This window comes from Oryctolagus cuniculus, chromosome 11 (genome assembly GCF_051225735.1).
Source record: "Oryctolagus cuniculus isolate XC-2025 breed Fujian yellow rabbit chromosome 11, ASM5122573v1, whole genome shotgun sequence".
Classification (NCBI taxonomy): domain Eukaryota; kingdom Metazoa; phylum Chordata; class Mammalia; order Lagomorpha; family Leporidae; genus Oryctolagus; species Oryctolagus cuniculus.
In genome coordinates, this window is record NC_142877.1 from 119,482,800 (window position 1) to 119,510,746 (window position 27,947).

The 27,947-nt window shown below is 65.4% G+C and overlaps 1 protein-coding gene across 3 annotated transcripts; it reads left to right on the plus strand.

Annotated features, from left to right (window-relative positions):
* The first annotated feature begins 38 nt into the window (after positions 1-38).
* SAMM50 (SAMM50 sorting and assembly machinery component) lies at positions 39-27,538 on the plus strand. Of its 3 annotated transcripts, XM_070053023.2 has the most exons (16): positions 39-227; positions 2,081-2,191; positions 2,943-3,044; positions 4,567-4,654; positions 8,257-8,363; positions 9,246-9,376; positions 9,570-9,657; positions 12,759-12,887; positions 13,229-13,300; positions 14,551-14,637; positions 17,549-17,619; positions 19,845-19,912; positions 23,719-23,865; positions 24,407-24,548; positions 26,332-26,490; positions 27,383-27,538. In XM_070053023.2, the coding sequence occupies exons 1-15, from the start codon at positions 207-209 to the stop codon at positions 26,477-26,479; spliced, it is 1,512 nt and encodes a 503-aa protein (XP_069909124.2). In that variant the 5' UTR covers positions 39-206; the 3' UTR covers positions 26,480-26,490; positions 27,383-27,538. The 3 variants fall into 3 exon arrangements, with proteins under 3 accessions (XP_069909124.2, XP_069909125.1, XP_089163835.1); XM_070053024.2 differs by lacking the exon at positions 26,332-26,490; XM_089307709.1 differs by lacking the exons at positions 23,719-23,865; positions 24,407-24,548; positions 26,332-26,490; positions 27,383-27,538 and adding an exon at positions 20,084-20,489 and having other exon boundaries at positions 19,845-19,985.
* The last annotated feature ends 409 nt before the right edge of the window (positions 27,539-27,947 follow it).

The window sequence follows — 27,947 nt, forward strand, 5'->3', positions numbered from 1 at the left end:
ACACGGACCAATGAGCGAAGACGCAGTGAGCCGGGGGCGGGGAAAAAGGCGGGGCATCATGGCAGCGCCCTGTGCCCCGCGTCCAGGGCCTTGTGGGACGCGCCCTGACCCGCGGCTCGGCCACCGCTGAGTCGCCCTCGGCCCTCAGAAGCCGAGCGTGGATCGAGCCCGGGCGGCCGTGCGAGGCGACAGCTGGAGAGGGAGCCATGGGGACGGTGCACGCCCGGGTAAGAGGCGCAGCCGCCCGCGGACTGCCTGACCGCTGTGGGCGGCCGGACGGGCGGGAGACGCTCCCGGGGCTGCGGCCGGGCTTCGCGGCGAGGGGGCGCCGAGCCGGGTGCGGGTGGCCGCCGAGGTTCCGCGGGGCGGGGACGGGGCAGGGAGCGCGGTGCCCAGCGGAGGGACGCGACTTGCCGAAGGTCGCTGGGCGAGCCTCCGCGGTGACCCCGGCGGGGCGGACGCGCCCTCGGCCGGGCCGGGTGTCCCGTCCGCCGCCCTGCGCTTGGCCTCCTGCCGCCTCTCTCGCCGCGGCCGGGGTGGGAGTCGTGCGGGGCCGTTGCGGGCCAGGCCGTGGGGAGGCGGAAAGCCGTCGGTGCGCAGGGTCTGCGGGCGGGTGGGTGGGCCGGGGGGCTCCCTCCTCGGCTCGGGAGGGCCCAGGCCTTGGGGTGGGGGTGCGTGGGGCCCTCTGCGCTCTCCTGGTGGCCTGGCAGCCCAGACGGGAAACCGGCGTGGGCTCCGCGGTGCGCGCTGGGTGGCGCTGGGGGCCTTGGTGCAGGAACTCGTGTCCCGGTGCGCCGCCCCGGGCGCCCGGAGCGTGCCCGCTGCTTGGCCGCCCGCCGTCCCGGAACGGAGTCGCCACGGAGGGCCGCAGGAGGCGCTCCTGGTCCAAGGTCACCCAGTTAGAGCCCCAGGGGGTGCTGGGACCCAGCCCGCCACCCACGGGGCCTTGGTGCGCGGCCGGTTCGCTTCCAGCAGGTCAGCACAGGCCTAGTGCCCTGGGGCCTTGCTGCCCAACACCAGGGCGCGTCCCCCAAGCCCCTCGGAGCGGGCCGCGGCGCCGGGCGCCCCCTGCGCCCCCCGCCCCCCCACCGCCTGCAGCTCTGGGCTCTCAGCCACCTCCCGCAAGATCCCGCTCCCTGGCCTGTGGCTGCGGCCCACGCTTTCTGCCTCCTCTCAGCTCTCTTTGCGGTTCGGTTTCGTCTCGGGCTGTCAGGTTCTGAGTCCTGGCCGGTACAGTGGACGCCGCGTCTTGCGCAGTTTGCATCCCTGGTGGCGTCTTGAAGTGAACGTGCATGTGCTCAGCTGATGGCCTACTGTGTGCCTGGCATGCCCCCCCCACCGCGATTTTATTTATTTATTTGAGAGGTAGAGTTACAGAGAGAGAGAGAGAGAGAGAGTCTTCCATCCGCTGGTTCACTCCCCATTTGTCCACAACGGCCGGAGCTGCGCCGATCTGAAGCCAGGAGCCAGGAGCTTCTTCCGGGTCTCCCACGTGGGTGCAGGGGCCCAAGCACTTGGGTCATCTTCCACTGCTTTCCCAGGCCATAGCAGGGAGCTGGATTGGAAGTGGAGCAGCCAGGACTTGAACCAGCGCCCAGATGGGATGCCGGCACTGCAGGTGGTGGCTTTACCCATTACACCACAGCGCTGGCCCCTATAGCTATCCTAATACGAATTTTAGTTATAAAAATTAGGATACTGTGCATAACAACAGGAAAGCAAGCTGATTGGCTGATTGGTTGGTTGGCTAGCTGGTTGGTTGGTTGGCTGGCTGGCTGGCTAGTTGGCTGGTTGGCTGGCTGGCTAGTTGGCTGGCTGGTTACCTGGCTGGCTGGGTGGCTGGTTACCTGGTTACCTGGCTGGCTGGGTGGCTGGTTACCTGGTTGGCTGGCTGGCTGGCTGGTTACCTGGCTGGCTGGTTACCTGGCTGGCTGGCTGGTTGGCTGGGTGGTTACCTGGTTGGCTGGTTGGCTGGCTGGCTGGCTGGTTACCTGGTTGGCTGGCTGGCTGGGTGGTTACCTGGCCGGTTACCTGGCTGGCTGGTTCCCGCTCCCTGACCTCTGCTTCCTCCCCCCCCCAGAGTTTGGAGCCCCTCCCGTCCAGTGGGCCGGATTTTGGAGCACTAGGAGAAGAAGCGGAATTCGTTGAGGTTGAACCTGAAGCCAAACAGGAAATCCTTGAGAACAAAGACGTGAGTTTTCTGTTGCAGGGCTCGCTGTGGGCCTCCCTGGGAGCGCTCACTCCGTCAGCCGCTGGGGCGTGAGCACACCTGTCACGGTGTCCTTGCAGCCGAGCGTTTGTCCCCACGGTGCCGGTGCCGCGTCTGGTTCCAGAGAGGCCCCGCCTTGGCGAGCGCTCAGGCAGATCCGTTGTCGTGTTTGTGTCATTACAAAACCCAGAAGCGTTCGAGGACAAACGAAAATGCTTGCGATTGTGTTTCTGACCTCTGCTCCTGGGGAAAAGCCCCTGGGTCTCACGGGAAACTCCTCCTCAACGTCTGGCCTTGAGACGTGGGGCACACGCCTCTCCACTGGCGAGGAGCTTACTTCCGGAGAGCAGGGGCGTCCTGCAGTCGGCGGGCACCGTGCTGTGGGACATCCACCCGCGACCTCGAGCCGGCTGACGGCCGCTGACTCTGGGGTCCCGGCCGGCGGCCACCTGCGGCCTGCTTGCAGCTCAGGGAGCCTGTGTGGCCGCCTGGGCCGTCCCGGCCGCCTGGCTGGGGAGACCTGGTAGATCTACAAGAACGTGTGGGCGAGGAAGGCGTGAGTCCAAGGGGCAGGCTTCTGAGAAAGTCTGAAAGCGGAGAATGAGGTGCAGAGTAGGAGGTGGGGCTGTCAGACGCGAGAAAGCCCGGGAAGTTGCTTCCGACGCTGTCCCAGGGGCGCGGCCCCGTCTCGGCTTGAGCCGGTCATGGTAATCGCTGTCCTCGTGTCGCATAGGTGGTGGTGCAACACGTTCATTTTGATGGACTTGGGAGGACGAAGGACGATATCATCATTTGTGAAATTGGAGATGTTTTTAAGGCTAAAAACCTTATTGAAGTAAGTATGATTTTTTTTTAAAGATTTATTTTATTTGAAAGGCAGCGTTACAGAGTGAGAAAGACAGAGATCTTGCATCTGCTGGTTCAGTCCCCAAGTGGCTGCAGTGGCTGGAGCCGGGCCAGACAGAAGCCGGGAGCCAGGAGCTTCTTCCAGGGCTCCCACGTGGGTGCAGGGGCCCACACACTTGGGCGTCTTCCACTGCTTTCCCAGGTGCTTTAGCAGGGAGCTGGATGGGAAGTGGAGCAGCCAGGACATGAACGGGTGCCCGCATGGGATGCTGGCGTCACGGACAGCAGCCTTACCCACTGGGCCACGGTGCTGGCGTCCTCCTGTGTTCTTTCTGACTCCCTGGACCCTTTGGGTGGGGCCCTCCTCTGTCCCTCCCCCGTTCTCTTCCCTTTCTCCTCTCCTCTCTGGTCCCTCTGACCTCTGACCTGCTGAGCGGGCCTGGGCGGAGGTTGCCAGCAGTCTTGTGGCCGGGCCCACACTGGCTCTTCCTGCGCTTGGTGATTTGTCCTTGGAGCGGCTTGGGCACTCTGACCATCCCACTCGAACTCTGTATTTTTATAAGGTTAACGTGGGAAAAGCAGGAACACTCAAATGCCACAGAGTTTACTGGGATCGAGGGTGCGCCTGTCCTCCTGCGGCCGGCGCCCGTCCAGTGCGGGGGGCAGGGCTGCGGGTGTCCCCGCCTCCGTCCAGAGGCTGCGCGCGTGGACAGGCACGGCCTGGAGACACTGACCCCATCCTCGGGGCTCTCCCGCTGCATTCTCCCTGGTGCGGATCGCGGGGCTCTGTGCAGCAGCGTGCGCCCCTGTGCCAGCTGTGCTCGCCCTGCTGTGCGGGCCTCCGTCACGTCTGTGAGGTGCCCTGCGTGGACTTCTGCGCTGGCCTCTCCTCGTGTGACGCGGGGCTGCTCTGATGGCGCTGACCTCCGGCCCCCGGCTCGGCCCAGAGCTCAGGTTCTGACAGCTGTCTCTTGTGACTGCTCTGGTCAGCGACAGCGTCCTCTGGCCCTGCGTCTGTCTTCCTCTCCAGCCTCACAGCCTGGGCCGCACCCACGCACTGACCCCTTGGGGAAGTCTGGTCCTGTGTCCCCGCAGGGAGACTACACTGCCCCGTCACACAGGCCTCCCCCTCCCTCCCCCTGCCCTCAGAGAGGACCGCCGCTGGCAGTGAGGAGAGGAACAAAGGGAAACCGTGGGTAGGGACAGTGGGACGGGGCAGGGACGCAGCGAGGTGAGCTCACGGCCCCGCTCCATGGCACCGCCGTCACCGCCGTCGCCACCCCCTGCAGTGAGGGCCGTGCCCGTGCGGCCCTCGTGCCCGGGTCGGTGTCGCGCTTCTCAGGAGGCGCGTGGTCGTCCCTGCGGGGCTCCCGCTCGCTCCACAGCCGGCCTGGCTGCTGCAGCCTCTGGTCAGCGGCTTGGTGCCGAGCGGTGACCGCCCGCCTGGTCACTGGGCCCCGTCTGTGTGCTGTGTCGTAGGAAGACGCAGTGTCTGCTTCCCTCCCCCTCAGGTGATGCGGAAATCACACGAAGCCCGCGAGAAGCTGCTCCGCCTGGGGATTTTTCGGCAGGTGGATGTTTTGATTGACACGTGTCAAGGTATGTGTGTGCGGCGGTCCGCGAGTCCTCCGTCCGTCCTCCCGGTCCCAGCCCTGACGGTGCATCCGGCGCACGGGCTTGGTGACCAGGTCTCGGGGAGGGACCTGGACTCCTTATCTTTCGACTGTTTATTGGGAAGAGCGAGAGGGAGACCCCCCAAATGCCCCTGACGTCCTGGGCTGGGCTGGCTGAAGCCGGAAGCTCTGTGGGTGGCAGGGACCCCCCCAAATGCCCCCGACGTCCAGGGCTGGGCTGGCTGAAGCCGGAAGCTCTGTGGGTGGCAGGGACCCCCGCAAATGCCCCTGACGTCCAGGGCTGGGCTGGCTGAAGCTGGAAGCTCTGTGGGTGGCAGGGACCCCCGCGTTGAGCCATCACCTGCTGCCCCCCAGGGAGCATCCGCAGGAACTGGCATCAGGAGCAGGAGCCGAGCCGGGCGCTCTGTGTGGGATGTGGCATCCGAAGCAGTGTGCTAACCTCTGTGCCAAATGGCTGCGCCAGGACCCGGGGCGGGTGCTGGTGTGCAAGCCCCTGACCGCACAGTGCTCCCCAGAGAGGCCCTCGTGGAGGGAGCCAGGCCGCACTCAACCGTGCCAGTCCGGCGCTGCACAGGGTCTCTCTAGACACCGTCTGGATGTGTGGCCTGGGCAGTGCTGGGGCGTAGTGGGCTGGGCCTCCGCCTGCGGTGCCGGCATCCCATATGGGCACCGGGTCGAGTCCCAGCTGCTCCTTTCCTGACCCAGCCCTCGGCTGTGGCCGGGGAAGGTGGTAGAGATGGCCTGAGTGTTTGGGCCCCTGCACCCATGTGGGAGACTGGAAGAAGCTCCTGGCTCCTGGCTTCAGATCTGCCCAGCTCTGGCCGTTGTGGCCATTTGGGGAGTGAACCAGTGGAAGGATAGGACTTTTCGCTCTCTAACTCTACCTCTCAAATAAATAAAAATCTTTTAAGAAAATAAAACAAAATCTTTAAATGAATAAATAAATAAAAATTAAATAAATAAAATGTTTAAAAAGTGTGGCTTGAAAGAAGGGACTCAAGAGTCCTGTCTTGGCTTGTGTTCACGTTCTCGTGCGCTGAGTGACACGGACACGTCCCCTGACTGGTCAGTGTTCACTCCGTCATTAGTGAGCACCTGCTGTATACCTGACCCTGTGCGGACAGCAGGGGAGCTGCAGCTGCAAGCCAGGCCCAGTGCTTTGTGGGGAGCGTCCGGGTGGGGTAGAAGGGAGTGGTCACCTCCCCTGTTAAAAGGAGCTGAGGGGGGATGGGCCTCCTGGCTGGGCAGAGAACGGGAGCAGGGGGATTTTCCCGGAGGGCTGACCTGTGAGCTGCGCCTGGGTTGGTGTGGGAGCGGGGAGGGCTGGCGCTTACCAGGCCCAGGGCTGCAGAGTGGCTTGTGGGCTGGGGCAGTGCTGCAGGTGCAGGGGTGAGGGAGGGACGCGAGGTCAGGGAGGAGGTGATGAGGGCGCAGACGAGGCGGGGGTGCAGCTCTGCAGGGTTCGGCTGGGCACTTCTTTGAGAAGACCAGGTGAGGCGCTGAAGGCGCGTGCAGACAGCCAGGGCGCTGTGGGAAGGAGACAGGAAGGAAGAGCCACGCGCCCGCAGCCGAGGCCCAGGGGGCAGCACGCAGCTCGTGAGCTGGGGCTGCGGGGTGGCTGCGTCCCTGAGGTCGCCCCGATGGCGTGGTTTTGCCTGGGTGTCTGCCCTTTGTCTTCCCCGGGTCCCCGATGGCTGAGCGCGCGGCCTTGCTCCAGCCTCGGGGTGGGGGGGAGATGGACAGGGCACAGCACCCAGGTGTTGTGCTCAGCACTCCCTCACCCCATTGGCCGGGACCTGTCACGTGACCATGCACGTGCCGGGGAGGCTGGAGGCCACCTCGGTTACAGTGAGGGATCAGGAGGAGCAGACCAGTTCTCAGTGTGGTCCCGACTGGCAGTGCGGCGCCCGCTGGGAGCCTGGGGCACGGACGTGGGCGTTGGGGCCCTGCCGGTGAATCTGCTGTGTGGCTCAGCCTGGGCCCTGCTGGCTGGCAAAGGGGAGCAGAGGTGGGGGGGCGCCACACCCTGGGGAGCAGGAGGGCCCGCACCTGAGTGGCACTGCAGTGAGTGTGCGTGCCCGGCCTTACCCCTCAGACGCCTGACGAGGCAGCACCACCGTCGTTTCTACAGCGTTTTCAGCTGGCGGAAGCGAGGTGTGGCGAGGTGTGAGTCCCGCCCCGGGTGCAATCCTGCGCCCAGGCCTGAGCCACTCCGGTGCTTCTCGCCGCGGCGTTTGCTGGTGGCATTTGGTTCTCGCTCTGCTCTCCCGGTCGCAGACAGGGCCGTGGACGAGCTCAGCTGCTCCGCCTCGGCAGTGGCTCCACGCCGGCCGCACCTCGGAATCTCCTAGAAGGGCTTCACGGAGCGAGCTTGCGTGTGCTGCCCGGGTGCTGTCCCGTCTGCGCCGTCCGTGCCGAGAGCGGCCCCTGGAAGCCGGGGGCTCGCGTGAGCAGGAAGCTGCGATTTTGGTTCATGGCTGAGCAGATGTGGGGCAGAATGTCAGGGGTTAACAGCACGTGAGGAACAGTCGGGGTGGGGAGGGAGAGCCTCATGGGAGCTCCCCTTGCTCTCTGCCTTTGCGTTCTGCACACCTAACACTGTGGGGGGGGGTAGAGGTCTTCTGTTAGCTTGTTCACTCCCCAGTGACTGCAAGGGCCAGGGCTGGGCCGGCCACAGCCGGGAGCTTCCTCCAGGGCTCCCACGTGGGTGCAGGGGCCCAGGCACGTGGGCGCCCTCCACCGCTTTCCCAGGTCGTTAGCAGGGAGCTGGATCGGGAGTGGAGCAGCCGGGAATGCCCGTGTGGGACGCTGGCCCTGCAGGCGTCAGCGTAACCCGCTGCCACAGCGCCGGCCACCGATGCTGCATTTGAAGTCAGTTAAGAGGCCAGTGTTGGTGGCCTAGCAGGTGGAGGTGCCCCGGGACACCGGGACTCGTTACCAGAGGTGCCCGTTCCAGTCCTGGCTGCGCTGCTTCCCTTCCGGCTCCCTGCAGTGGGAGGTGGTCCCCTTCCCCTTATGCGCCTTTCAAGTAGTAACCGTTCAGAACACGACTCGGAACCACCCCGCGCCTGGCAAGTGTGCACAGCCTCCTCCTCGTAGCTGGCGTGTGCACATACAGGCTGTTATAGACCTCGCACCCTGTGCACAGAGCTGCTCTCAGGCACTGCGTGGAAGCCAGAGGGGCTGCTGGGGGGGGTGCTCTGATTCTGGGGGGTTCTGAGAGGGGTAGAAGGAGGCTGTTTGAGTGTGGAGGGTGCTCTGATTCTGGGGGGTGCTCTGATTCTGGGGGGTTCTGAGAGGGGTAGAAGGAGGCTGTTTGAGTGTGGAGGGTGCTCTGATTCTGGGGGGAGCTCTGATTCTGGGGGGTGCTCTGATTCTGGGGGGTTCTGAGAGGGGTAGAAGGAGGCTGTCTGAGGGTGGGGGTGTGTTCTGATTCTGTGGGGGACGGTGCATCCTCCAGAGAAGCCTGCAGAGAGAGTGAACCTTGTTTGATTTTTCCGCTTCCACAGCGGGACCAGTAGGAGACGTTCTGGCTGTCTCACTGCTTCCCTTTTTCTGTTCACGTAGGCGATGACGCCCTTCCCAACGGCTTGGACGTCACCTTTGAGGTGACCGAGTTAAGGAGGCTGACGGGCAGCTACAACACCATGGTGGGGAACAACGAAGGCAGCATGGTACGGACTGCTCTGCCCTCCTGCAGGTGGCGCTGTGCACTGGGCCTGCAGGTGGCGCTGTGCACTGGGCCTGTAGGTGGCGCTGTGTGCTGGCTGGGCCTGTAGGTGGCGCTGTGTGCTGGGCCTGCAGGTGGCGCTGTGCTCTGGGCCTGCAGGTGGCACTGTGTGCTGGGCCTGCAGGTGGCGCTGTGTGCTGGGCCCGCAGGTGGGGCTGTGCGCTGGGCCTGTACGTGGTGCTCCACGTTGGGCCTGTAGGTGGCGCTGTGTGCTGGGCCCCCAGGTGGCGCTGTGTGCTGGGCCTGCAGGTGACGCCCTGCGCTGGGCCTGTAGGTGGCGCTGTGCGCTGGGCCCGCAGGTGGCGCTGTGTGCTGGACCCGCAGGTGGCGCTGTGCGCTGGACCTGTATGTGGTGCTCCACGTTGGGGCTGCAGGTGGCGCTGTGTGCCGGGCCTGCAGGTGACGCCCTGCGCTGGGCCTGCAGGTGGCGCCCTGCGTCCTGGGAGCTGAGGCAGCCTCAGAACTTCCCGTCCCGGCACCGTGTCTTGAGCCTGCTGGAGTTGGGGCTGTTGCGGGTCTGATGCGTTATTTAGCGTCAGTGGTTGGAGTAGCGGGGAACCTCTCGCTCGGGTCCCCTCCTGCAGGGCTGCAGGGCTCACTGCCTAGAGCGGCCCAGTTGGCAGGGTCTGCGTGTGGCTGGCACCGGTCGGCTCCGTGTGCAGGGGGCGTGTGCTCGCGCGGGCGTGCCAGGAGGGGAGGCGCTGTGAGCAGGAGGGGCGGCTCTCTGGGCTGCAGTCGGTACTGGGTCAGGAGTCTCCGGCTGCCCCACCGTGGAGAGCCGCGCCCTGCCTGCAGTCGGGCCACTGGGGTTTTTTCTTCTTCCTAGGTTCTTGGCCTTAAGCTCCCGAATCTCCTAGGGCGTGCGGAAAAGGTGACGTTCCAGTTTTCCTACGGAACAAAGGAAACTTCGTACGGCCTGTCCTTCTTCAAACCACAGCCTGGAAACTTCGACAGAAAGTAGGGAGCCCAGCAGACCCGAGTACCCTGGCGCGTGGAGGGGTTCAGGAGCCGGCCTGCTGTGCGGGGCACCTGCCGGCTCCGCCCCCGCTCCCGCAGCGCCGCCTGCTGGGCTCTGCTCCCGGCCAGGCCCTCATGTACAGCTGTGACTTCGCTCTGTGCAGCCTGTGACGCTCTCTCCGTTGCCTCCTAGCTTCTCTGTGAACTTATATAAAGTCACCGGGCAGTTCCCTTGGAGCTCGCTGCGGGAGACGGACAGAGGAGCCTCCGCCGAGTACAGCGTGAGTGGGCTTTCGGCCGCGCTCTGTGGACGTGGGCGCAAGCAAAGCGCCTGCTCCTGGCTCCAGAGTGAGCGGGAGGGGGTGGGAGAGCCCAAGCCCTTTGCCCTCCCAGCAGCCGCCCCTGGCTGGGCGCCCCCTCTGCAGCCGGGTGCAGGCTGCCGGGCGTCCACGCTGGCGTCGTCCGCCCTGTGCCTGTCCGTGTTTGTCCTTCCGCACAGCCCGGTGCCAGCCCACGTGCCTCAGGCTCGGACGGTGTCACCGTCCTGTCACTTGAGCAGCACCTCGACAGACGTGGCTAAGGGCAGCCGGGGATCAGTGTCGTCTCAGGGTTCGGCTGCGGGCCTCTGCCTTGCTCTGCGCTCTCCCCGCCCCTCCCCTCCCGTTTAGGGTTGTTGAGGAGGGAGCGCCTGGAGCTCTGTGCCCCCACGTGTGCTCAGACAGCAGCGTCGGCCTCACCTGTGACTTGTACACGTGAGCTCTCTGGCCGGCGCAGTGGCACAGCGGGATCAGCCTCTGCCTACAGTGCCGCATCCCACGTGGGCGCCGGTTCGGGTCCCGGCTGCTCCACTTCCAATCCAGCTCCCTGCTAATGCGCCTGGGGCAGCAGCAGAGGATGGTCCAAGTGCTTGGGCCCTGCACCCACGTGGGCATGGGAGACTGGCATGAAGCGCCTGGCTCCTGGCTTTGGCCTGGCCGTTGCGGCCATCTGGGAGTGAGCCGGTGGCTGGAAGTCTCTCCCTGTCTCTCCCTGCCTTTGAGTAAGTGAGGCCTGCAGGAGAAACAATGCACACGCGGGGCCTCCTTGAGCTGCCCGGATCAGAGCCGCTGGGGCCGGGCCCAGGAAGCTTCTGGTGCCTTCTCCCTCCTGGACCCGGGACAGGCCGCCCCGCTGCTCCCCCAGCCCTGCCAGCCCTGGCCCTTGCAGATCTCCTGAGCTGTGTGAGTTGAGGGGGATGCGAGCAGGGCCTCGTGGGGCTGTGTGGAGACTCAGACCAGCGGCTCCACCCCTGACAGAGCCTGGCGCGGTGCGAGCTCATGACAGAGGAGCTGCCCGGGTTCAGTCCTTGCAGACCAAGGTCAGGAAAGCCCAGGGCAGACGGGTTAAGGGCCGTGAGCGGCTGCACTTCCAGCTCTCTCCACCAAGTGGCAGTCTTTCCTCGCTGGAAGAAGGCGCCTCACCACCTGCTGTGGCAGAGCCCGCGTGGGCCTGTGGCGGGATGCCAGGACGCCTGGACAGACGCTGCCCCCCCCCCCCGGGCTGGAGCGAGGCCAGCGTGCAGGGGCACCGGGAGCTTCCTCCCACCTTTCTCTGGTGTCCCCCGCCCCTTGTCTTTTTTCTAAGCTTTTTAAATTGTTTTTAAATTTTTTATTTTTATTTTTTTGACAGGCAGAGTTAGACAGTGAGAGAGAGACAGAGAGAAAGGTCTTCCTTCTGTTGGTTCACCCCCAAAATGGCTGCTACGGCTGGTGTGCTGTGGCGGATGTGAAGCCAGGAGCCAGGTGCTTCCTCCTGGTCTCCCATCAGCTGCTTTTCTAAGCTTTTTTAAAAGAGCAGGTTCCTGGAAGAGCGGAACCTGTTTATGCACACGGGGTCGCAGAGGTGAAAGCCAAGTGCCGAGCTGCTGGGCCAGGGGCCTTGGCAGGACCGCGGGCCGTGGGGCAGAGGCCCTGGCAGCCCGAGGTCGAGGGCGCTGAGCGGAGGGGGAGAGGGCTGGGTCGGGCTCCTGCGTGTCCTCAGGCCACAGAGGGGAGGGCTGCCTCAGCGAGCCGTGCCGTGGGCCGACGTGACGGCCAGGTGCAGAGGGCACCGGTGTCCTTGTGGAGAGCCGCCCTGCGGTGAGGGAGAGTGAGGACCCCACATCCCCTGCAGCCCTGGTGCCGTGTGGGTGCCCACGGGGCCTCCCCACCCCTCGTGGCCGGAGGGCTCCCGAGAATGCCAGGGAGGGGCACCCTCCGGGGTGCGTGGAGCTGCCGCGCTGCCCGGCTTCCCTACGGGAGTGAAGGCCTGAGTGCTTCCCAGAGCCACCGCAGGCTGTCCAGAGACGGGGCGCGGCCTCCAGACGGCTCCCCGTGGGCGGCCTGGGAAGTCCCCGACTCAGCTCACAGCCTCTGCCCTCTGCCCTCCGCCCCGCCCTCCGCCCTCCACCCTGCCCTCCGCCCTCTGCCCTCCGCCCTCCACCCTGCCCTCCGCCCTCTGCCCTCCGCCCTCCGCCCTCCGCCCTCTGCCCTCCGCCCTCCGCCCTCTGCCCTCTGCCCTCCGCCCTCCGCCTCACCCTCCGCCCCGCCCGTCCCGCTTCCCTTACCCTGCCATCGTTCACAAATGCATCATCTTAGGTACCTACCTAGCTGCTTGGTGATGCCTCACTCCAGAACGTGGCTGGTGGGCCAGTGTGGTGATGCCAGCTTCCCATGGGAGTGCAGGTTCGAGTCCCGGCTGCTCCACTTCTGATCCCGCTCCCTGCTAATGCACCTGGGAAAGCGGCAGAGGACGGCTCAAGTGCTTGGGCCCTGCACCCACACGGGAGATCTGGATGGGGCTCTGGGCTTCTGGCTTTAGCCTGGCCCAGCCCTGGCCATTGTGGTCATTTTGGGGAGTGACCCAGTGGATGGAAGGGCTCTCTCGCTTCCCCTCTGCTCCCCTCTCCCCAACCCACATGTGTAACTGCCTTTCGGATAAATAAGTAGAGCTTTTTTTAAAAAAAAGAAAAACATTTATTTTATTTATCTGAAGGGAAGTTGCAGTGAGAGGTACAGCCAGAGAGAGAAAAGGGTCTTCCATCTGCTAGTTCACTCCCCAAACGGCTGCAGTGGCTAAAGCTGAGCTGATCCGAAGCCAGGAGCTTCCTCTGGGTCTCCCATGTGGGTGCAGGGGCCCAAGGACCTGGGCCGTCTTCTGCTGCTCTCCCAGGCCACAGCAGAGAGCCGGATCGGAAGTGGAGCAGCCGGGACTGTAACCGGTGCCCATATGGGATGCGGATGCTGCAGGCCAGGGCTTTAACCCGCTGTGCCCCAGCACTGGCCCCAAATAAGCAGATCCTAGAAAGCAGCCCTGGGGACCGTGGGCTGTGCCGACGTCCCCACGCGTGCGCCTGCCTCTGCAGTTCCCCGTGTGGAAGACCAGCCACACCGTCAAGTGGGAGGGCGTGTGGCGCGAGCTGGGCTGCCTCTCAAGGACGGCGTCGTTTGCGGTGCGGAAGGAGAGTGGACACTCGCTGAAGTCGTCCCTGTCGGTGAGGGCTTTGTGGGTTCTGCCTGCAGCTGCCGGAGAGCCAGGCTGTCCTGGGGAAGCAGCCTGCCCCCGTGTGAGGCTGAGGAGACGCGGGAGAGCGCGGGCGGCCGGGTGCCAGGGCACGGTCAGCGCCCACGGGAGGAGGGGGTCGGTCGTCCTGCAGAAGCCCAAAGGCTTGGTCTTGGGTGTCGCTGTCCTGTGTGAGACAGAAGCGCCGGTGCCGCCCTCCCCCGGGCTGTGGAAGGGTGAAGCGGTTCCCACTGTGGCGGCCCTGGCCCGGGCCACACCCACAGTGCCCAGGCGGCGCTGTTTGAAGGAACACCCCGCGCCCGTCTCTTTCAGCACACAATGGTCATCGACTCCCGGAGCTCGTCCATCTTACCCAGACGCGGCGCCCTGCTCAAAGTGAACCAGGTAGCCTTCACCTCTGACCTCTGCGGCTGGCGGGCCTGGGGGCAAGCCCTCCACAGGCGCTGAGGCTGGGGCCGGGGGTCACGGAGTGGTCATGTCGCGTGGATCGTTCACTCCCTTAGTGTGCAGGTTCTGAAGTTGCTGGCTGGGCCTCCTAGCCCGGGCTCACATCCTGCTTCTCACAGCTGCCTGGTGGCGTCACGGAACCCAGGTGGGCGCGGCGCTGGGGCCCCTGGGCTGGTCACGGCCAGGAGAGCTGGGAGTCGGAGTGGGGGGTGTCCTTGGTCAGCTGTGGGGTCAGCTGACGGCAGGCATGTTGCTGCCAGCTGTGGCGGCAGAGAGGGGAGCCTGTGCCGTGTGCCTGGTGCCCGCCCTAGACAGACGTGCCCTCTACCGTTCACCCACTCCCTCGGCCGAGGCCAGGCAGAGCAGCGTTCCCTGTCGCAAGCCCGGTGGGCGCTGCCCTGGCCCTGGCCCTGGCCCTGCCTGTCGTGCGGGGCAGGAGCCCGGGGACCTGGGCACGGTGTAGAGGAGCAACTGGAAATGAGATGCGGATGGACTCGCTGTGAAAGCTTGCCTGGGTCCTCAGCCCAGGCGCCGACGGGGCCTCCCGGCCAATCACCTCGAACAGGCCCTGCCGTGCGGGGCTGTGGTGTGTGGTCAGGCCCAGGGCTATCCACCGCGGAGCAGGCCCTGCTGTGCGGGGCTGTGGTGTGTGGTCAGGCCCAGGGCTATCCACCGCGGAGCAGGCCCTGCTGTGCGGGGCTGTGGTGTGCGGTATGTGGTCAGGCCCAGTGCTGTCCACCACGGAGCGGGCCCTGCCGTGCGGGGCTGTGGTGTGCAGTGTGTGGTCAGGCCCAGTGCTGTCCACCACAGAGCGGGCCCTGCCGTGCGGGGCTGTGGTGTGCAGTATGTGGTCAGGCCCAGTGCTGTCCACCGCGGAGCAGGCCCTGCTGTGTGGGGCAGTGGTGTGCGGTCAGGCCCAGTGCTGTCCACCATGGAGCGGGCCCTGCCGCGTGGGGCTGTGGTGTGTGGTGTGTGGTCAGGCCCAGTGCTGTCCACCGCGGAGCGGGCCCTGCCATGCGGGGCAGTGGTGTGCGGTGAGGCCCAGTGCTGTCCACCGCGGGTAGGACCCAGCGTCTAGAAGGCGTGTGTCAAACACGAGTCAGTGGTAGGACTTGGGGTCCCCTGACAGGACTCGGGGTCCCTGGCCGCTTGTCTTGCCCCCTTGACCGGAGGCCCCTCGCCCGCAGGAGCTGGCCGGCTACACGGGAGGGGACGTGAGCTTCCTGAAGGAGGACTTTGAGCTGCAGCTGAATAGACAGCTCGTGTTCGACTCGGTGAGTGCCTGGCGCTGGCGCTGCCGCCGCTGCCGCGTCCCCGTCTGATCTCAGGTCCCAGATCCCGGCGCACACGCGGGCGCCCGGCATGGCGGTGCGCAAGCAGGAGGGGTCACGCCCCCCAATCCGGGCACGAGCGGCTGTTGCTGTGTGGGAGTCTCACGCCAGCCGCCACATATGACCCCCGGACACAGGCGTGCCCCTCGCCCCGGCTCTGCTCGGCCCGCGCGCCCAGTGCCTCCGCAGACGGTCTCTCCTCTGATCCAGGCCGCTTGGCCCCTCGTCCTCCCAGGACACGAGGCGTCGGGGCTGGCAGTGGTGCAGCTGGCAGAGCCCCGGCTGGGAGGGCCCCAGCTGACCCTCAAGTCCTCTAGTGCCCGGCACTGGGCCCTTCACCTGCTGCCTGCTGCCTGGGATTTATTTTTTTCTTTCTTTCTTTCTTTCTTTCTTTCTTTCTTTCTTTCTTTCTTTCTTTCTTTCTTTCTTTCTTTCTTTCTCTCTTTCTTTCTCTCTTTCTTTCTCTCTTTCTCTCTCTCTTTCTCTCTCTCTTTCTCTCTTTCTTTCTCTCTTTCTTTCTCTCTTTCTTTCTCTCTTTCTCTCTTTCTTTCTTTCTCTCTTTCTCTCTTTCTTTCTTTCTCTCTGTCTTTCTCTCTGTCTTTCTCTCTGTCTTTCTCTCTGTCTTTCTGTCTTTCTTCTTATTTACATGAAAAGCAGAGTTAGAGAGAGGAAGAGACACAGACAATTCTTTAATGGCCGCAGTGGCTGGGGCCGGGCCAGGGCCAGGGGACAGGCAGGAGCCTGGAACTCCATCCGGGTCTCCCCCGTGGGTGGCAGGGGCCCAAGTCATTGGCCCATCCTCTGCTGCTTTCCCAGGCGCCTTGGCAAGCTGGGTGGGAAGCGGAGCAGACAGGTCTTGAACTGGTGTAGTATTATGGGATGCTGGCCCCGGCTGCAAGTGTTAGTGAAGTGGCCCGCACCCCAGTCTCAGACGGTTTATTTGAGCACAGCTCGCTACTGCCCCGTTCAGTCCTTGGTCCAGCGCCCCCTGGCGCCTGCTGCCTGCCTCCCCTTCCGCGTCGTCCGTCCCCGGGCTGCCCCGCTCGCTGCCCAGCTGCGAGCTCTGCCTTCTCGGTTTCTGTGGCCCTGCCTGGCTGCGTTCTCCCCGCCTTCAGTCTCTCTCCTGGGCCTTCGCTGCCCCGAGGGCCTGGGTTCCCCCGGGTTCCCCTGGTTCTCCACTTCTGCGGCCCGTCCTGAGGAGGCCTCCCGACTGTGGCCACAGCTGCCTCTGTCCGCCGTGCCCGCAGGCGCTCGCCCGACTGCCCAGCCCCAGATCAAGTGTTCCGGATGCCTCGGCCCCGGCCTGTGCAGGACTGAAGCAGCCGGCGTGCTGAAACCTCCCTGCCTGGGCCCCGGACCCCGGCTTGCACAGCGACGCCCCAGCTGCCCCTCAGAGCCCCCCAGCCCCTGCTGTCCCTGCTCACTGCTGCCCCCTGGCCCTCCTCCTGCTCACTGCAGGCAGGTGGGTCCTCTGAAACCCTGGGAGCCTGTCAGGCCCTGCCTGCAGGGGGAGCTCCCGCGGGCGGAGCTGTCGCCCTCTCTCCTCGCGAGCCGCCCCTGCCTGCAAGGGGAGCGCCCACAGGCGGAGCTGTCGCCCTCTCCTCACTAGCTGCAGGCCGAGCGGTGCCGGGCCCTCATGCCGCCCTCTGCCGGCTGTGGCTTCCTCATCTCAGCTGTTCTCTTGTCCCCCACTCCCTCCTTTAAGACTGGCACAGCCTCCCTCCCGCAGGCCTTTTCGGAGCACCCAGATGGAGGGAGGCTCCTCGGCCGTGCGCATGCAGCCTGTGCTTACCTTGTGTTTGCTCTGTCTTCCCGCCAGCCATCCACCTGCCACCTCTCCGCCCGCCCACCCAGCCTGCCAGCCCGTGCACGGCAGCCGGCTGTGCCGCGACTGCCAGTGAATGAAGCACACCTCCTGCTCTGGAGGAGCGCGGGGTCTAGGGGGCCGGGCTGGGGGCCACAGAGATGCTCCCGGGATCTAGGGGGTGGGGCTGGGGGCCACAGAGACGCTCCTGGGATCTGGGGGGCCGGGTTGGGGGCCACAGAGACACTCCCGGGATCTAGGGGGGCCGGGCTGGGGGCCGGCAGACACTCCCGGGATCTAGGGGGTGGGGCTGGGGGCCACAGAGACGCCCCAGGATCTAGGGGGGCCGGCAGACGCTCCCGGGATCTCGGGGGCCGGGCGGGGGCCGGCAGAGCCGCTGCTGTCTCATTTGGCCAGAGGTGACAAGCGGCGTGAAGCAAGATTCAGGGGGAAGAGAGGGTGCTGATCAGGGCCACGAGAAGTGTCTCAGAAGGCAGCACCTGAGCCGGACCCAGGGCCCTGTGAAGGGGCCACGGCTGGCGGGGGCCGGGGAGGGAGGGGCCGTGAGGGCTCGGTGGGAGTCTGAGGTCGTGGTGGGCACTGCTACTCCGGACGGGGAGCAGGAGTTGGGGACAGGTGCAGGCAGGCCGCCGGGAGCAGGCGGGGCGCGCCCTGTGGGAGTGAGGGGCTAGCAAGGGGGCGCTGTTTCCTGAAGGCACGGAGGAGACGCTGTGCCTTCGCACCCTGTGCGGGGGGGCGTCCTGAGGCGGAGAGGCCTGAGCAGGCCAGGGCGCTGCGTCCACCGCGGGGGCTGAGCTGCGGGGTCGGAGTGGGAGCCTCGCCGGCCGACCTCGGTGTGCCGGTCTAGAGCTGCGCTTGCTCCGGGAAAAGCCTCCACGCAGCACCAGACAGTGCCGGCCTTCAGCCGCGCAAGCCCCCCCCCCGGGCCCTGGCACCGAGGCGGCCGTGCGGGCCGCGGGCACCGGCGCGCGGCCCCTCTTCTCCGCGGACGAAGGCAGTGGAAACAGCTGTGTGTTTGCATCTGCGCAGGTCGTCTCGGCGTCTCTGTGGGGGGGGATGCTGGTGCCCATCGGGGATAAGCCGTCCAGCATCGCTGACAGGTGAGTGCCAGCGAGCGGGGTGAGCTGCACCTGGCTTATTGTTGTTGTTATTATTATTTATTTAAAGAGTTACAGAGAAACAGATTTTCTGTCTGCTGACTCACTCCCCAGATGGCAGCAACAGCCAAGGCTGGTCTGGGCGGAAGCCAGGAGCCCAGACTCTGGGTCTCCCGTGTAAGCGCCGTCCTCCGCCGCGCTCCCGCGCATTTGCAGGAGCTGGATCTGGAGTGGAGCAGCCGGGACTTGAACCGGTGCCCATGTGGGATGCGGGGTGATGGGTGCCACAGCGCCAGCCCCTCTTACAAGATGTTTTAAACAAGTATGCTTATTGAGGGGGGCAGTATTTCAAATGTTAGTTTTTATGTTTAAGCTAATTTCAGAATACCCAAGCTCTCGTCTTTCCTATTTGTTGTGCTTTCTGTTAGCTTTATTATACTGAAAAGCTTGTGTTGCTCCCTTTTGCTTATGAAAGAATACAGTCGATACACATTGCAAACACAGACACATTTAAGGAGGTGCACTCGGTACTACTGGGTGCTGAGTAGTGGGCGCTGGGGCCGCTGGGTGCCGGTGCAGCCGTGCGCGTGCCTGTACGGGTGCCGCTGTGGCCGTGTGCTGCGCGGTGCCGTTTTGTGTGCTTCTCAGGAAGCTGGAGGGACCCTCACATGCCCCAGGTCCTGCGTCCTTCGTCGGCAGCCGCTGACGTCTCGTTGCCTGCGTGCGCGGGACCTGCCGGCCTGCCGTCCAGCTGCTTCTCAGGGAGTCTCAGGGTTCAGAAGTAGCCCTCGAGAATAACTTTGTGGAGACTTCGCTCCTTTTGCTTTCCTGGGAGGGAGTCCTGGTTGTGGTTACCGGGCGCACAGCCTGGCAAAGCCGGGAGGCGGCAGCCGCTGGCGGGCGGGAGGTTATGCTTGTTGCTTGGAAATGCAGGTGCCGTCCTGGGGCTGGCGGCTCCTCTCCCACCCTGCGCTGGCTGTTAGCTCCGCTCCTGTTTTAGCTTCGACTGGTTCAGCCTTTTTGGGTGACAGTTTCAAAGTGTAACAATTTTAAATTTATAAGCTCTGGGACCGAACAGTTTCCCCTCAGCCAGTCTAATTTACAGAAGTAATAAATGCAGACATTTATGTACGAGGATGTCCATCATAGGAATGTGATTAATAGCAAAAAATGTAGCGGTGCCTTCCACAGCCCCCGGCCGGGAAGTGATTAAGTTCCAGCAGAAGCACCTGAAGGAGGAGTGATGACCAGAACTAACGAGCCGGGTGTCCGCACGCTGAGCGCTGTGCTGCGCTCGGGCCCCGCCGCCGAGGTGCCGCCCCGGCCGGGCGCAGGTCACGCTGGGCTCACCGCCCTGGGCGGGTTGGGTGCTGCCTGCGTCGTTTGAGTTCTTGCCAAGAATGTGAAGGCTTGTCATTTTGAAGACAAGGGCGCTTCCTGTTTGTTTCTGATATCAAAGGGGAATTCAGGAAGGCTCTGCTCAGAGATCTCAAGGTCTGAAAGCCCGTCGTACACTTCCACGTTCAGGTGCCCAGCGAGTGAACTCGGCGCTGCTGCTGTGGGGTGACCAGGAGCGGCTCCCCGTCCCTCTGTGCCGTGCCCAGCCCCCGCCGCTCCCGGTCAGCAGGGCCCCCACAGCCCGGCAGGTGCTGCAGGCTTCTCTCCTCGTTGTAACTCCTTCCCGGGGCTGCGCAGTGGAGCGCTGGCCGGCGTCCTAGTGAAGGGACGTCTGAGCCGTTCTCACCTTGTGCTTTTCCTGTACTTGGGGGCAGCGAAGGAGTGTGGTCGTCCCGGTGCCTCAGGAAACACAGGAGGAAGCAGTAGAAACCAAAACCTTTTGAAAATTACAACCTAATTACAGTAATGCAAAAAAGTTAGAGCAGCAGTGGTTCCCGTCGGTCTGTTTGCTTCTGGTGCTGTTCCCCTGCTCCTGCCACGTTGGGACGGCCCGGTTCATCCTGCATCCGGCCTTGAACTTCGTGCTGCGGTGTGAGCCGCCGATTTTCAAGGAGCAGCTCCTGCCCTGGAGTGGACAGCCCCCCCCCCCCCCCCCGGGTCTGCCGTCACCTGCAGCACCAAAGCTCTGGGCACCCGTTAAGGAGTTTGGACTCAAAGGCTGGGTTTTATGGAGTTCCCCGTGGTCGTGTGTGACTAACTGGCGCTGCCGCCATCCAGCCCAGACGTGAGAACTTGCGGTGAGCTGTCTGACACCTGCCGTTCTGTCGCAGGTTCTACCTCGGGGGACCGACGAGCGTCCGCGGGTTCAGCATGCACAGCATCGGCCCACAGAGCGAAGGTCAGTCCTCAGCAGGGCCGGCCCGGGTCCTCGGGGTCACGGCCAGGTCAGTCCTCAGCAGGGCCGGGCCCGGGTCCTCGGGGTCACGGCCAGGTCGGTCCTCACCCAGGGGCTGGGTCTAGGTCCTCGGGGTCACGGCCAGGGCTGTCCTCACCCAGGGGCTGGGTCTAGGTCCTCGGGGTCACGGCCAGGTCAGTCCTCAGCAGGGCCGGGCCCGGGTCCTCGGGGTCACAGCCAGGGCTGTCCTCACCCGGGGGCTGGGTCTAGGTCCTCGGGGTCACGGCCAGGTCAGTCCTCAGCAGGGCCGGGCCCGGGTCCTCGGGGTCACGGCCAGGGCTGTCCTCACCCAGGGGCTGGGTCTAGGTTCTCGGGGTCACGGCCAAGTCTGTCCATTATCCGGTCACAGCCAGGTCTGTCCTCAGCAGGGCCGGGTCTGGGTCCTTGGGGTCACGGTCAGGTCTGTCCATTACCCAGGGGCTGGGTCTGGGTCCTCGGGGTCACAGCCAGGTCTGGGTCCTCGGGGTCATGGCCAGGTTTCCCTTGTGTTTTTGTTCAGGATTGATTAATTTGTTTGAAAGAGTTACAGTTTGTTTGAGTTACTTCCATCTGCTGGTTCACTCCCCAGTTGGCCACAGTGGCCAGGACTGGGCCAGGCCAGAACTAGAACTAGGAGCTTCATCGGGAACTCCTACAGGGGTGCAGGGGCACAAGCACTTGGGCCAGCCTCTGCTGTTATCCCAGGCCATCAGCAGGGAGCTGGATCGGAAATGGAGCAGCCCGTGTGGGATGTGGTTGCTGTAGGCAGCGGCTTAACCCCCTGCGCCACAGCGCAGGCCTCCACATCTAACTTCATTTTCTAAAGATTTATGTATTTATTTGAAAGAGTTACACAGAGAGAGGAGAGGCGGCGGCGGGGGGGGGGGGGTGGTGGTAGTGGTGGTTCTTCCATCTGCTGGTTTCCTCCCCAAGTGGCTGCAACAGCTGGAGCTGGACCCATCCTAAGCCAGGAGCCAGGAGCTTCTTCTGGGCCTCCCATGTGGCTTCAGGGGCTTAAGCACTTGGGCCATCTTCTACTGCTTTCCTAGGCCATAGCAGAGAGCTGGAAGTGGAGCAGCCGGGACTTGAACCAGCGCCCATATAGGGTGCCGGCACCACAGGCAGCAGCCTTACCCGCTGCGCCACAGCGCTGGCCCCACACCTAAGTTTTAAAACCATGTGTTTGCTGGTTTAAATCTGACAACAGTAGCATGCATATTTGACAGCAATGGAATTAGCTCAACACAGATCAGCGTGCAGCAGGCACAGAACGTCTGTCAGAACTGGAGAAGGCAGTGCCCTGCAGGCGCCCACCAGAGAGGGCGCTGTGCCGCCCAGTCCCGTCTCACGCGGCACCTCGCCGAGTTTCACTGGCATAAATCCTAAGTGTTTCTTTCACTTTATCATTTTCAATGGCCGCACGTGTCATGTTACTGACACCGTAAGACACACTGTTTCTAAAGCACTTTACATCCACTGATTGGCGCTGGCAGTTGTCGGGCACCCTGCACAGCGCCCGTGACAGCGTGGGAAGCGCGTGCACTCGGCGCCGTGGGAGCCCCAGTCCGCGGCTCTCCCCGGGGCCCTGTGTGCGCGCTCTGTGGGCGGCGGGGGGCACAATGCTCTTGCCACTGAGGGCGCCTCAGAAGTGCTGGGGGCGGAGTTATTTTGGTGCGGCACATTCTGAAATCCGTGTGTGGTTTTTTTTCATAATAAGCATTTTTCATGAACTTTATTATTAAATTTTTATTTATCCTGTTTATTTGGAAGGTAGAGAGAGACCGAGACAAAGCACACTCATCCACTGGCTCACGCCCCAGCGTGGCTGAGCCAGACGGAAGCCGGGAGCCCAGGACTCGCCGGGGTCTCCCGTGCGGTGCAGGGACCCCGTGCTGAGCCCTCCCTGCTGCCCCCAGGGGCTGCATCAGCCGACGCAGGAACCTGAGGGGCGCGGACTCGCAGGCTGCACTGTGCTGCGGCCTGCAGTGTCCCGGCCGTCTCCCAGCTCTGCCCAGCACTCGGCCCCGAGAACTCTCAGGACGCCGCATACATGGATTTCAAACTATTTCTATTTAAAAAAATCCCGTTTTCCACAAACCCTGAAGGATTCTCAGGATAGCACACAGAGGTGCCTCACTGCCCGCAGATCCGCTCCACTCCGCTTAGCCATCCCTGGTGCCTCTGCCGGCCTCTGACCTCACTGTCCCGTCCCCTGCCCTTTCTGGACCTTTCTTTAAGACGTATGTGTTCATGTGTAGGCAGGGTTACAGGCGGGGGGAGAGAGCTTCCGTCTGCCGGCGCACTCCGCAGATGGCCACAGTGGAAGCCGGGAGCCAGGACTCGCCCGGCTCTCCCATGCTGGGGTTAGGGATCCGAGCTCGTGGGCCGTCTGCTGCTGCTTTCCCTGGTGCCTGGGCAGGGAGCAGCCGGGGCCGCAGCCAGCACTCGGAGAACCGGCCGCCGGTGTCGTGGGCTGGCGGCCGCTCAGCCTGCCGCGCCGCAGCACGGGCGCCGGCACTCGGAGCACTCGGGCTTTGTCCTCTGGACGCTGTCCCGGTCCTGCTCCCGCCAGCCTGGTCTGGAACTTGATGGGGACCGGCACCTGGGTGGCCGTGTGCTCCCCTGTCCGGTGCCTGTGCTGTCTCGCCGCTGCACCGAGTGCTGCTCTGGTGCATCGCCCACGGTGCTGCGCGTGGCTCATCCGCACGACGCGATTCTCTCCCTGCGGTGAGAGTGCTTCTAGAGAAACAAAACGGGAAGGCACTGGGCGCGGGGTGACAGCTCTGCCGCCCGCGGTCCCTGGACTCTCAGCTCCGGCTCCTGACCCAGCTGCCACCAGCGCAGGAGCTGGGAGCTGTAGGGTCGGCTGAATTCACTGGGAGCCTGGGTTGAGCTCCTGGCCGCTGGCTTCAGCCCCAGCCCTTGCGAGCATCTGGGGGTGACCCGTCACCGTCTCTGTCTCTCTGACATGAGGAATTCCCAAAGCACAGAGGCAAGCCCGAGGCCGGTAGAGCTGCGCCGGGCTGTGCCCCTGCATCAGAAGGGGCAGCGTCCGGGAGCGAGGGCGGTGTCCCGGAACCACGTCCGTCTGTTACTCGTCCCGGAGCGAGGAGCCGCGGAGGCTGCTCCTGGAGGTGTCAGGCCTGGCGCCTGTGCCAAAGGGCACTGAGACGCTTGCTAAATGGTGTTTTGAAGACGGTCCCAGCGTGCGGGTTGGTGTTCGTGTGCGGCTGCTCTCGGTTGAAGTGGAGTGGGTAGGAGCGTTCTCAGGAGTGGGGCGTGTGCTCTCCGTGGCACAGGCCGCGGTGTGGGGTGCCGCGCTGGCCGTCGCGCTGTGCGGCTGCAGAGATGGCAGGCACACCTCTGCTTTTGTGCCTGCATCGTGGCCTTGAGCGCTTGCCGAAACACTGCTCTCGGGCCAGGTGGGCGTGGCCCGGTGACCCGCACAGATGGGGTCCGTCTGTCCTTCCTGAGCCGCGCTGCGCCCTGCCCGCCGCGCACTCCTCGGTTGCATCAGGGTCACACGGGGAGAAGGCTGGTCCCGCGCAAGGTCCACAGCTCCCGGGGCTAGGCTGGGCCGGGGCTGGGCTGGGCCGGGGCTGGGCTGGGCCGGGGCTGGGCTCGGCCGGGGCTGGGCTGGGCCGGGGCTGGGCTGGGCCGGGGCTAGGCTGGGCCGGGGCTGGGCTGGGCCGGTGCTGGGCTGGGCCGGGGCTGGGCGCGGCCCTCTGGCCCGCGGTGCATCGGAGCCTCTTGTCTTCTTGCTCCGCCAGGCGACTACCTGGGGGGCGAGGCGTACTGGGCCGGCGGCCTGCACCTGTACACGCCACTGCCCTTCCGGCCCGGCCAGGGCGGCTTCGGGGAACTCTTCAGAACCCACTTTTTCCTCAACGCAGGGAACCTCTGCAACCTCAACTACGGTAAGGGGGCGGGCGGCGTAGGGCCGGGCGGGCGGTGTCGCTGGGCGGCGTCTGGTGACGGCGTCTGGCTGGCAGACGTCAGGTGGCACCATGTGAGGCAGGGAGCACGCGTGTGCGTGGCCCTTGCTTCTGGTCTCACTTGCCGTTTGTGAAACCCCCGGACCAGCCCTGGGCGCCACGCTGATGGCTTTGTCCAGCCCTAGTCCCTCCCAGAGGCCCCGGTTCTCGGCGCTGTAGTAGGAAGCGCCCGCCTCCTCACCCCTCCCGGTGGGGACTGCAACCCACACACATAGCCTTGGGGCACCAGCGAGCGCTCTGTCCCTTCATTGTGGCCACTGGGGGCTCCGTGGGGTGGGGGGGCTCACAGCTGCCCCAGCCGGAGGTGCCAGGCCTTCTGACACAGCCCTGAGCCAGCGTGGAGCCCAGCTTCCCAGGTGGTGGGACGTGCCGGGCCCAGGGGGCGGGCGGGGCCCCTGACCTCCTGCAGCGGCTGTGGCGGGCGGGCGGGCGGCGCTGGTGACACCTGCTCTTCTCTCCTCAGGGGAGGGGCCCAGAGCCCACATCCGGAAGCTGGCCGAGTGCATCCGCTGGTCCTACGGGGCGGGCATCGTGCTTCGGCTGGGCAACATCGCGCGGCTGGAGCTGAACTACTGCATCCCCATGGGCGTGCAGAGAGGGGACAGGTGCGTGCTGGGCCGCGCCCGTCGCCGCCTCCGCTTTGGACTTGCTCAGTCGCCTCCCTCTCACCCTGAGCCTTGCTGTCCCCCAGGGGGCGGAGCCCCTAGGGTCGGGATGGGCGTCAGCGGGGCGTTCGCGAGCCGCTGGCGGGAGGCGCTGTCTCTGACTGACACCGCAGCCCCGACGCTGGAGCTGCCCAGCCACGGAGAGCTCTGCCGGGCCTCGCTGCAGGCGGCCCCGCCGCCCGGCTCTCCTCCACTCGCTTTGTTGGGAAAAGATGTGCTAACCAGTCGTCCCTGGGCTTCTGGGGGTGGGTTCCAGGACCCCGCGAGGTACTGAAATCCACACCCGCTCAGGTCCGGAGGCCAGCCACGGGCATCTGCCCCCCGCTCTGGGTCCCGGGGCTGTCTGCCCCCACTCTGGGTCCCAGGGCGTCTGCCCCCGCCCTGCGTCCCGGGGCTGTCTGCCCCCCGCTCTGGGTCCCGGGGCGTCTGCCCCCACTCTGGGTCCTGGGGTTCCAAGGAGAGGGAGAGGGAGAGGGACCCACTCTGGGTCCCGGGACGTCTGCCCCCCGTTCTGGGTCCCGGGACCGTCTGCCCCCCGCTCTGGGTCCCGGGACCGTCTGCCCCCCGCTCTGGGTCCTGGGACCGTCTGCCCCCACTCTTGGCCCCTCGCGGTCGCTGGTGCCCGGTGTGGTGCGGGCACGTCATTGCCTCCCGTGGAGGTGGCGCTGTACTCGGTGCACGGGGTGTGGGGAACTAACGGAGTTTTCCTCGGTCCGTGTGGTTGTTGAATTGATGGCTGGGAGCCGTGGCTGTAGAGGGCGACTGAGGTCAGAGCTCGCGGTCAGTCCCGTCTGGTCCAGCGGCCAGCACGCTGCACGCATGAGTTCTAAGGAGTGCAGACGTGCGTCCTCACGGTGTGTCAGGCAGCTTGGGGCACCTGTACACAACTCCCGGGGCCGGCTGCTGCTGTCGGCAGGAGGCTGGACGAGCCGCCCAGCGTGGCCACAGTGTTAGGTCTCCTCCCGGCCCGTGGGTGTCCTGACGTGGTCTCACTGGCAGGGCAGAGGACTAGAGCAAACCAGTCTCAGGTGGGGTCCAGCCCCACCCTGGGGCCTGTGCTGGAGCCCCGCCCCCAAACTCCAGTGCACTGTGGGTGAGGTCCCGTCGCGGGCGCTCGGGGAGACGCGCGGTCCTGGCCGTGAGCCTGCGGGTCAGGCGAGCCTGGCTTGCTGCACTCGCGGCTGTGCTGCCTCCCTCCTGTCGTGTCCACGTCCGTGTGGCCGCCAGCGTGTGCTGAGTCAGCCCTGTCTCACACGTGACGCCGCAGTGGGCTCTGCCGGTCTGACACTCGCGTGAGGCGGGGCGGCGCTGCTGGGAGAGCAGCCGCGTGCGCCAGCTCCTGGGCTTCACCGCCGGGCGCTCCCGGCCCCCAGCCCTGCGGGGACCCCGCCCCTGCTAGCCGCTGCCCTGAGCCCCTCGGGCCCCTCCCCACACCCCGGCTGCCCGCCATGCATGGCAGAGCTGACCAGGGCGTAGTCACAGGACTGCAGGCGTGTGCCGCGGAGCCCAGCCGCGTCACCCGGGGAGACATCCACCTCTGCGGGCCTCCGCGTCCCTGTCCAGAGGGGGCGGTAGCGACAGCAGCCCTCCGCGGCGTTGAGGTGTGGCTGCCCTCGGCTCTGCCGGGCGTGTGCCGGGCCGTGGTTTGTCCCGCAGCTGCGCCCACACGGGCAGCCCTTCTCGGGGTCCCCGTGTGGCTCCCACCACCCCGTCTGCCGTGCAGGGAGGCGAGCGTGTGTCCTGGTTTCTGGAGCAAGGCGTGCTCAGAGGACTCGGCAGACATCCTGCGCCTGCCCAGCTGCGGCGAAGCGCTCTGGTGTTGCCTCTGGGAAGCGTGCGTCCCGCCAGAGCTGCTTGGCCATCCTGCTTGAACGGGAGGCGTGTACGTGCCGAGGGCCTTGGGGCCGGGGCCCCTCGCGCCGTGGTTGTCCTGGGTTCCAGAGAGTCCCACTCTTCTGGCTGCACTTTGGACCCGCCCCTGGGACCCCACTGGCGGGGGCGGACGGTCCTGCGCCTTCCGGCCTCCGGCCCTGTGCAGTACTGCCTGTGGCCACCAGGTGTCAGTGTGCCTGGGAGGGCGGACTCAGTTTCCGCTTTGCCCCTCCTGTGTGTTAAACCTGAAAATGACAGCTTGCATCTGGGGTCTTGCCCCGAGGTCGTCAGTGTGGGTCACCGTGGGTCCTGCAGGCTGCCGATGTCAGCACCGCTGCTGGGTTGGCTGAGGGCCCCGGCTCCCCAGCACCCGTGAGTCTGTGTCTTGAACACGGGTAAAACGGGCGCAGCGGTCTGTCCGCAGACCCCACCCCGCCCTGCGCGGGGACCCTGCCCGTGGAGCGTCCTTCTCACGATGTCAGAGCCCAGGCCCTCTCCTGTCTGCGGGGTGGCCAGGCGCAGCCTCTTCCTGAGCCCTGGGGCCCTCCTGGGGTCTGGACCAGCACCCCCCCCGCCCCTCCCCCCCATCTGCCGTGCCGGCGGTGAGAAGAGCCTGTAGGGGGCGCTGTGCCTCCGTGTCCTCATTCTGCGAGGCCGAGCCTTAACGCAGCTGCGGGTGGCAGGGCTGGCGCAGGGCTGTGCCCCCGAGAGCAGGCTCCTGCGCTGGCAGAGCCGCGGGCGGGGTGGGGGCGGGCCGCAGGCTGTGACTCGCGCCCCCCCCCCCCCTCTTTTTAACCAAGTAGATAACATCTGTATTGCCAGTGAGCAAGCCGCACAGGGCGGAACGCGGGTTGCGGGAACTCGTCCCAGCGTGCTCCCTGCCCTCTCCCCCTCTTTTCCAGGATCTGCGATGGCGTCCAGTTTGGAGCCGGGATAAGGTTCCTGTAGCCGGCGCCCCTGCGGGAGCAGCCCCGGGCCCAGACCTGCTCGGAGAAACCGCGGGGCGGCCCTCGGACTACAGCCCTGTGGCAACCGCGTCAATAAATTCTTCACACAAACGCTCAGATGCCGCGTGGGTCTGACCCGCTCTCCCCTCCCTGGTCCTGCGAGGGTCTGACCCGCTCTCCCCTCCCTGGTCCTGCGTGGGTCTGACCCGCCCTCCCCTCCCTGGTCCTGCGAGGAGGGTCTGATCCGCCCTCCCCTCCCTGGTCCTGCGTGGGTCTGACCCGCTCTCCCCTCCCTGGTCCTGCGTGGGTCTGATCCACCCTCCCCTCCCAGGTCCCATGTGAATCTGACCTGCCCTCCTCGGTCCTGCGTGGGTCTGACCCGCCCTCCCCTCCCCGGTCCTGCGTGGGTCTGACCCGCCCTCCCCTCCCCGGTCCTGCGTGGGTCTGACCCGCCCTCCCCTCCCCGGTCCTGCGTGGGTCTGACCCGCCCTCCCCTCCCCGGTCCTGCGTGGGTCTGACC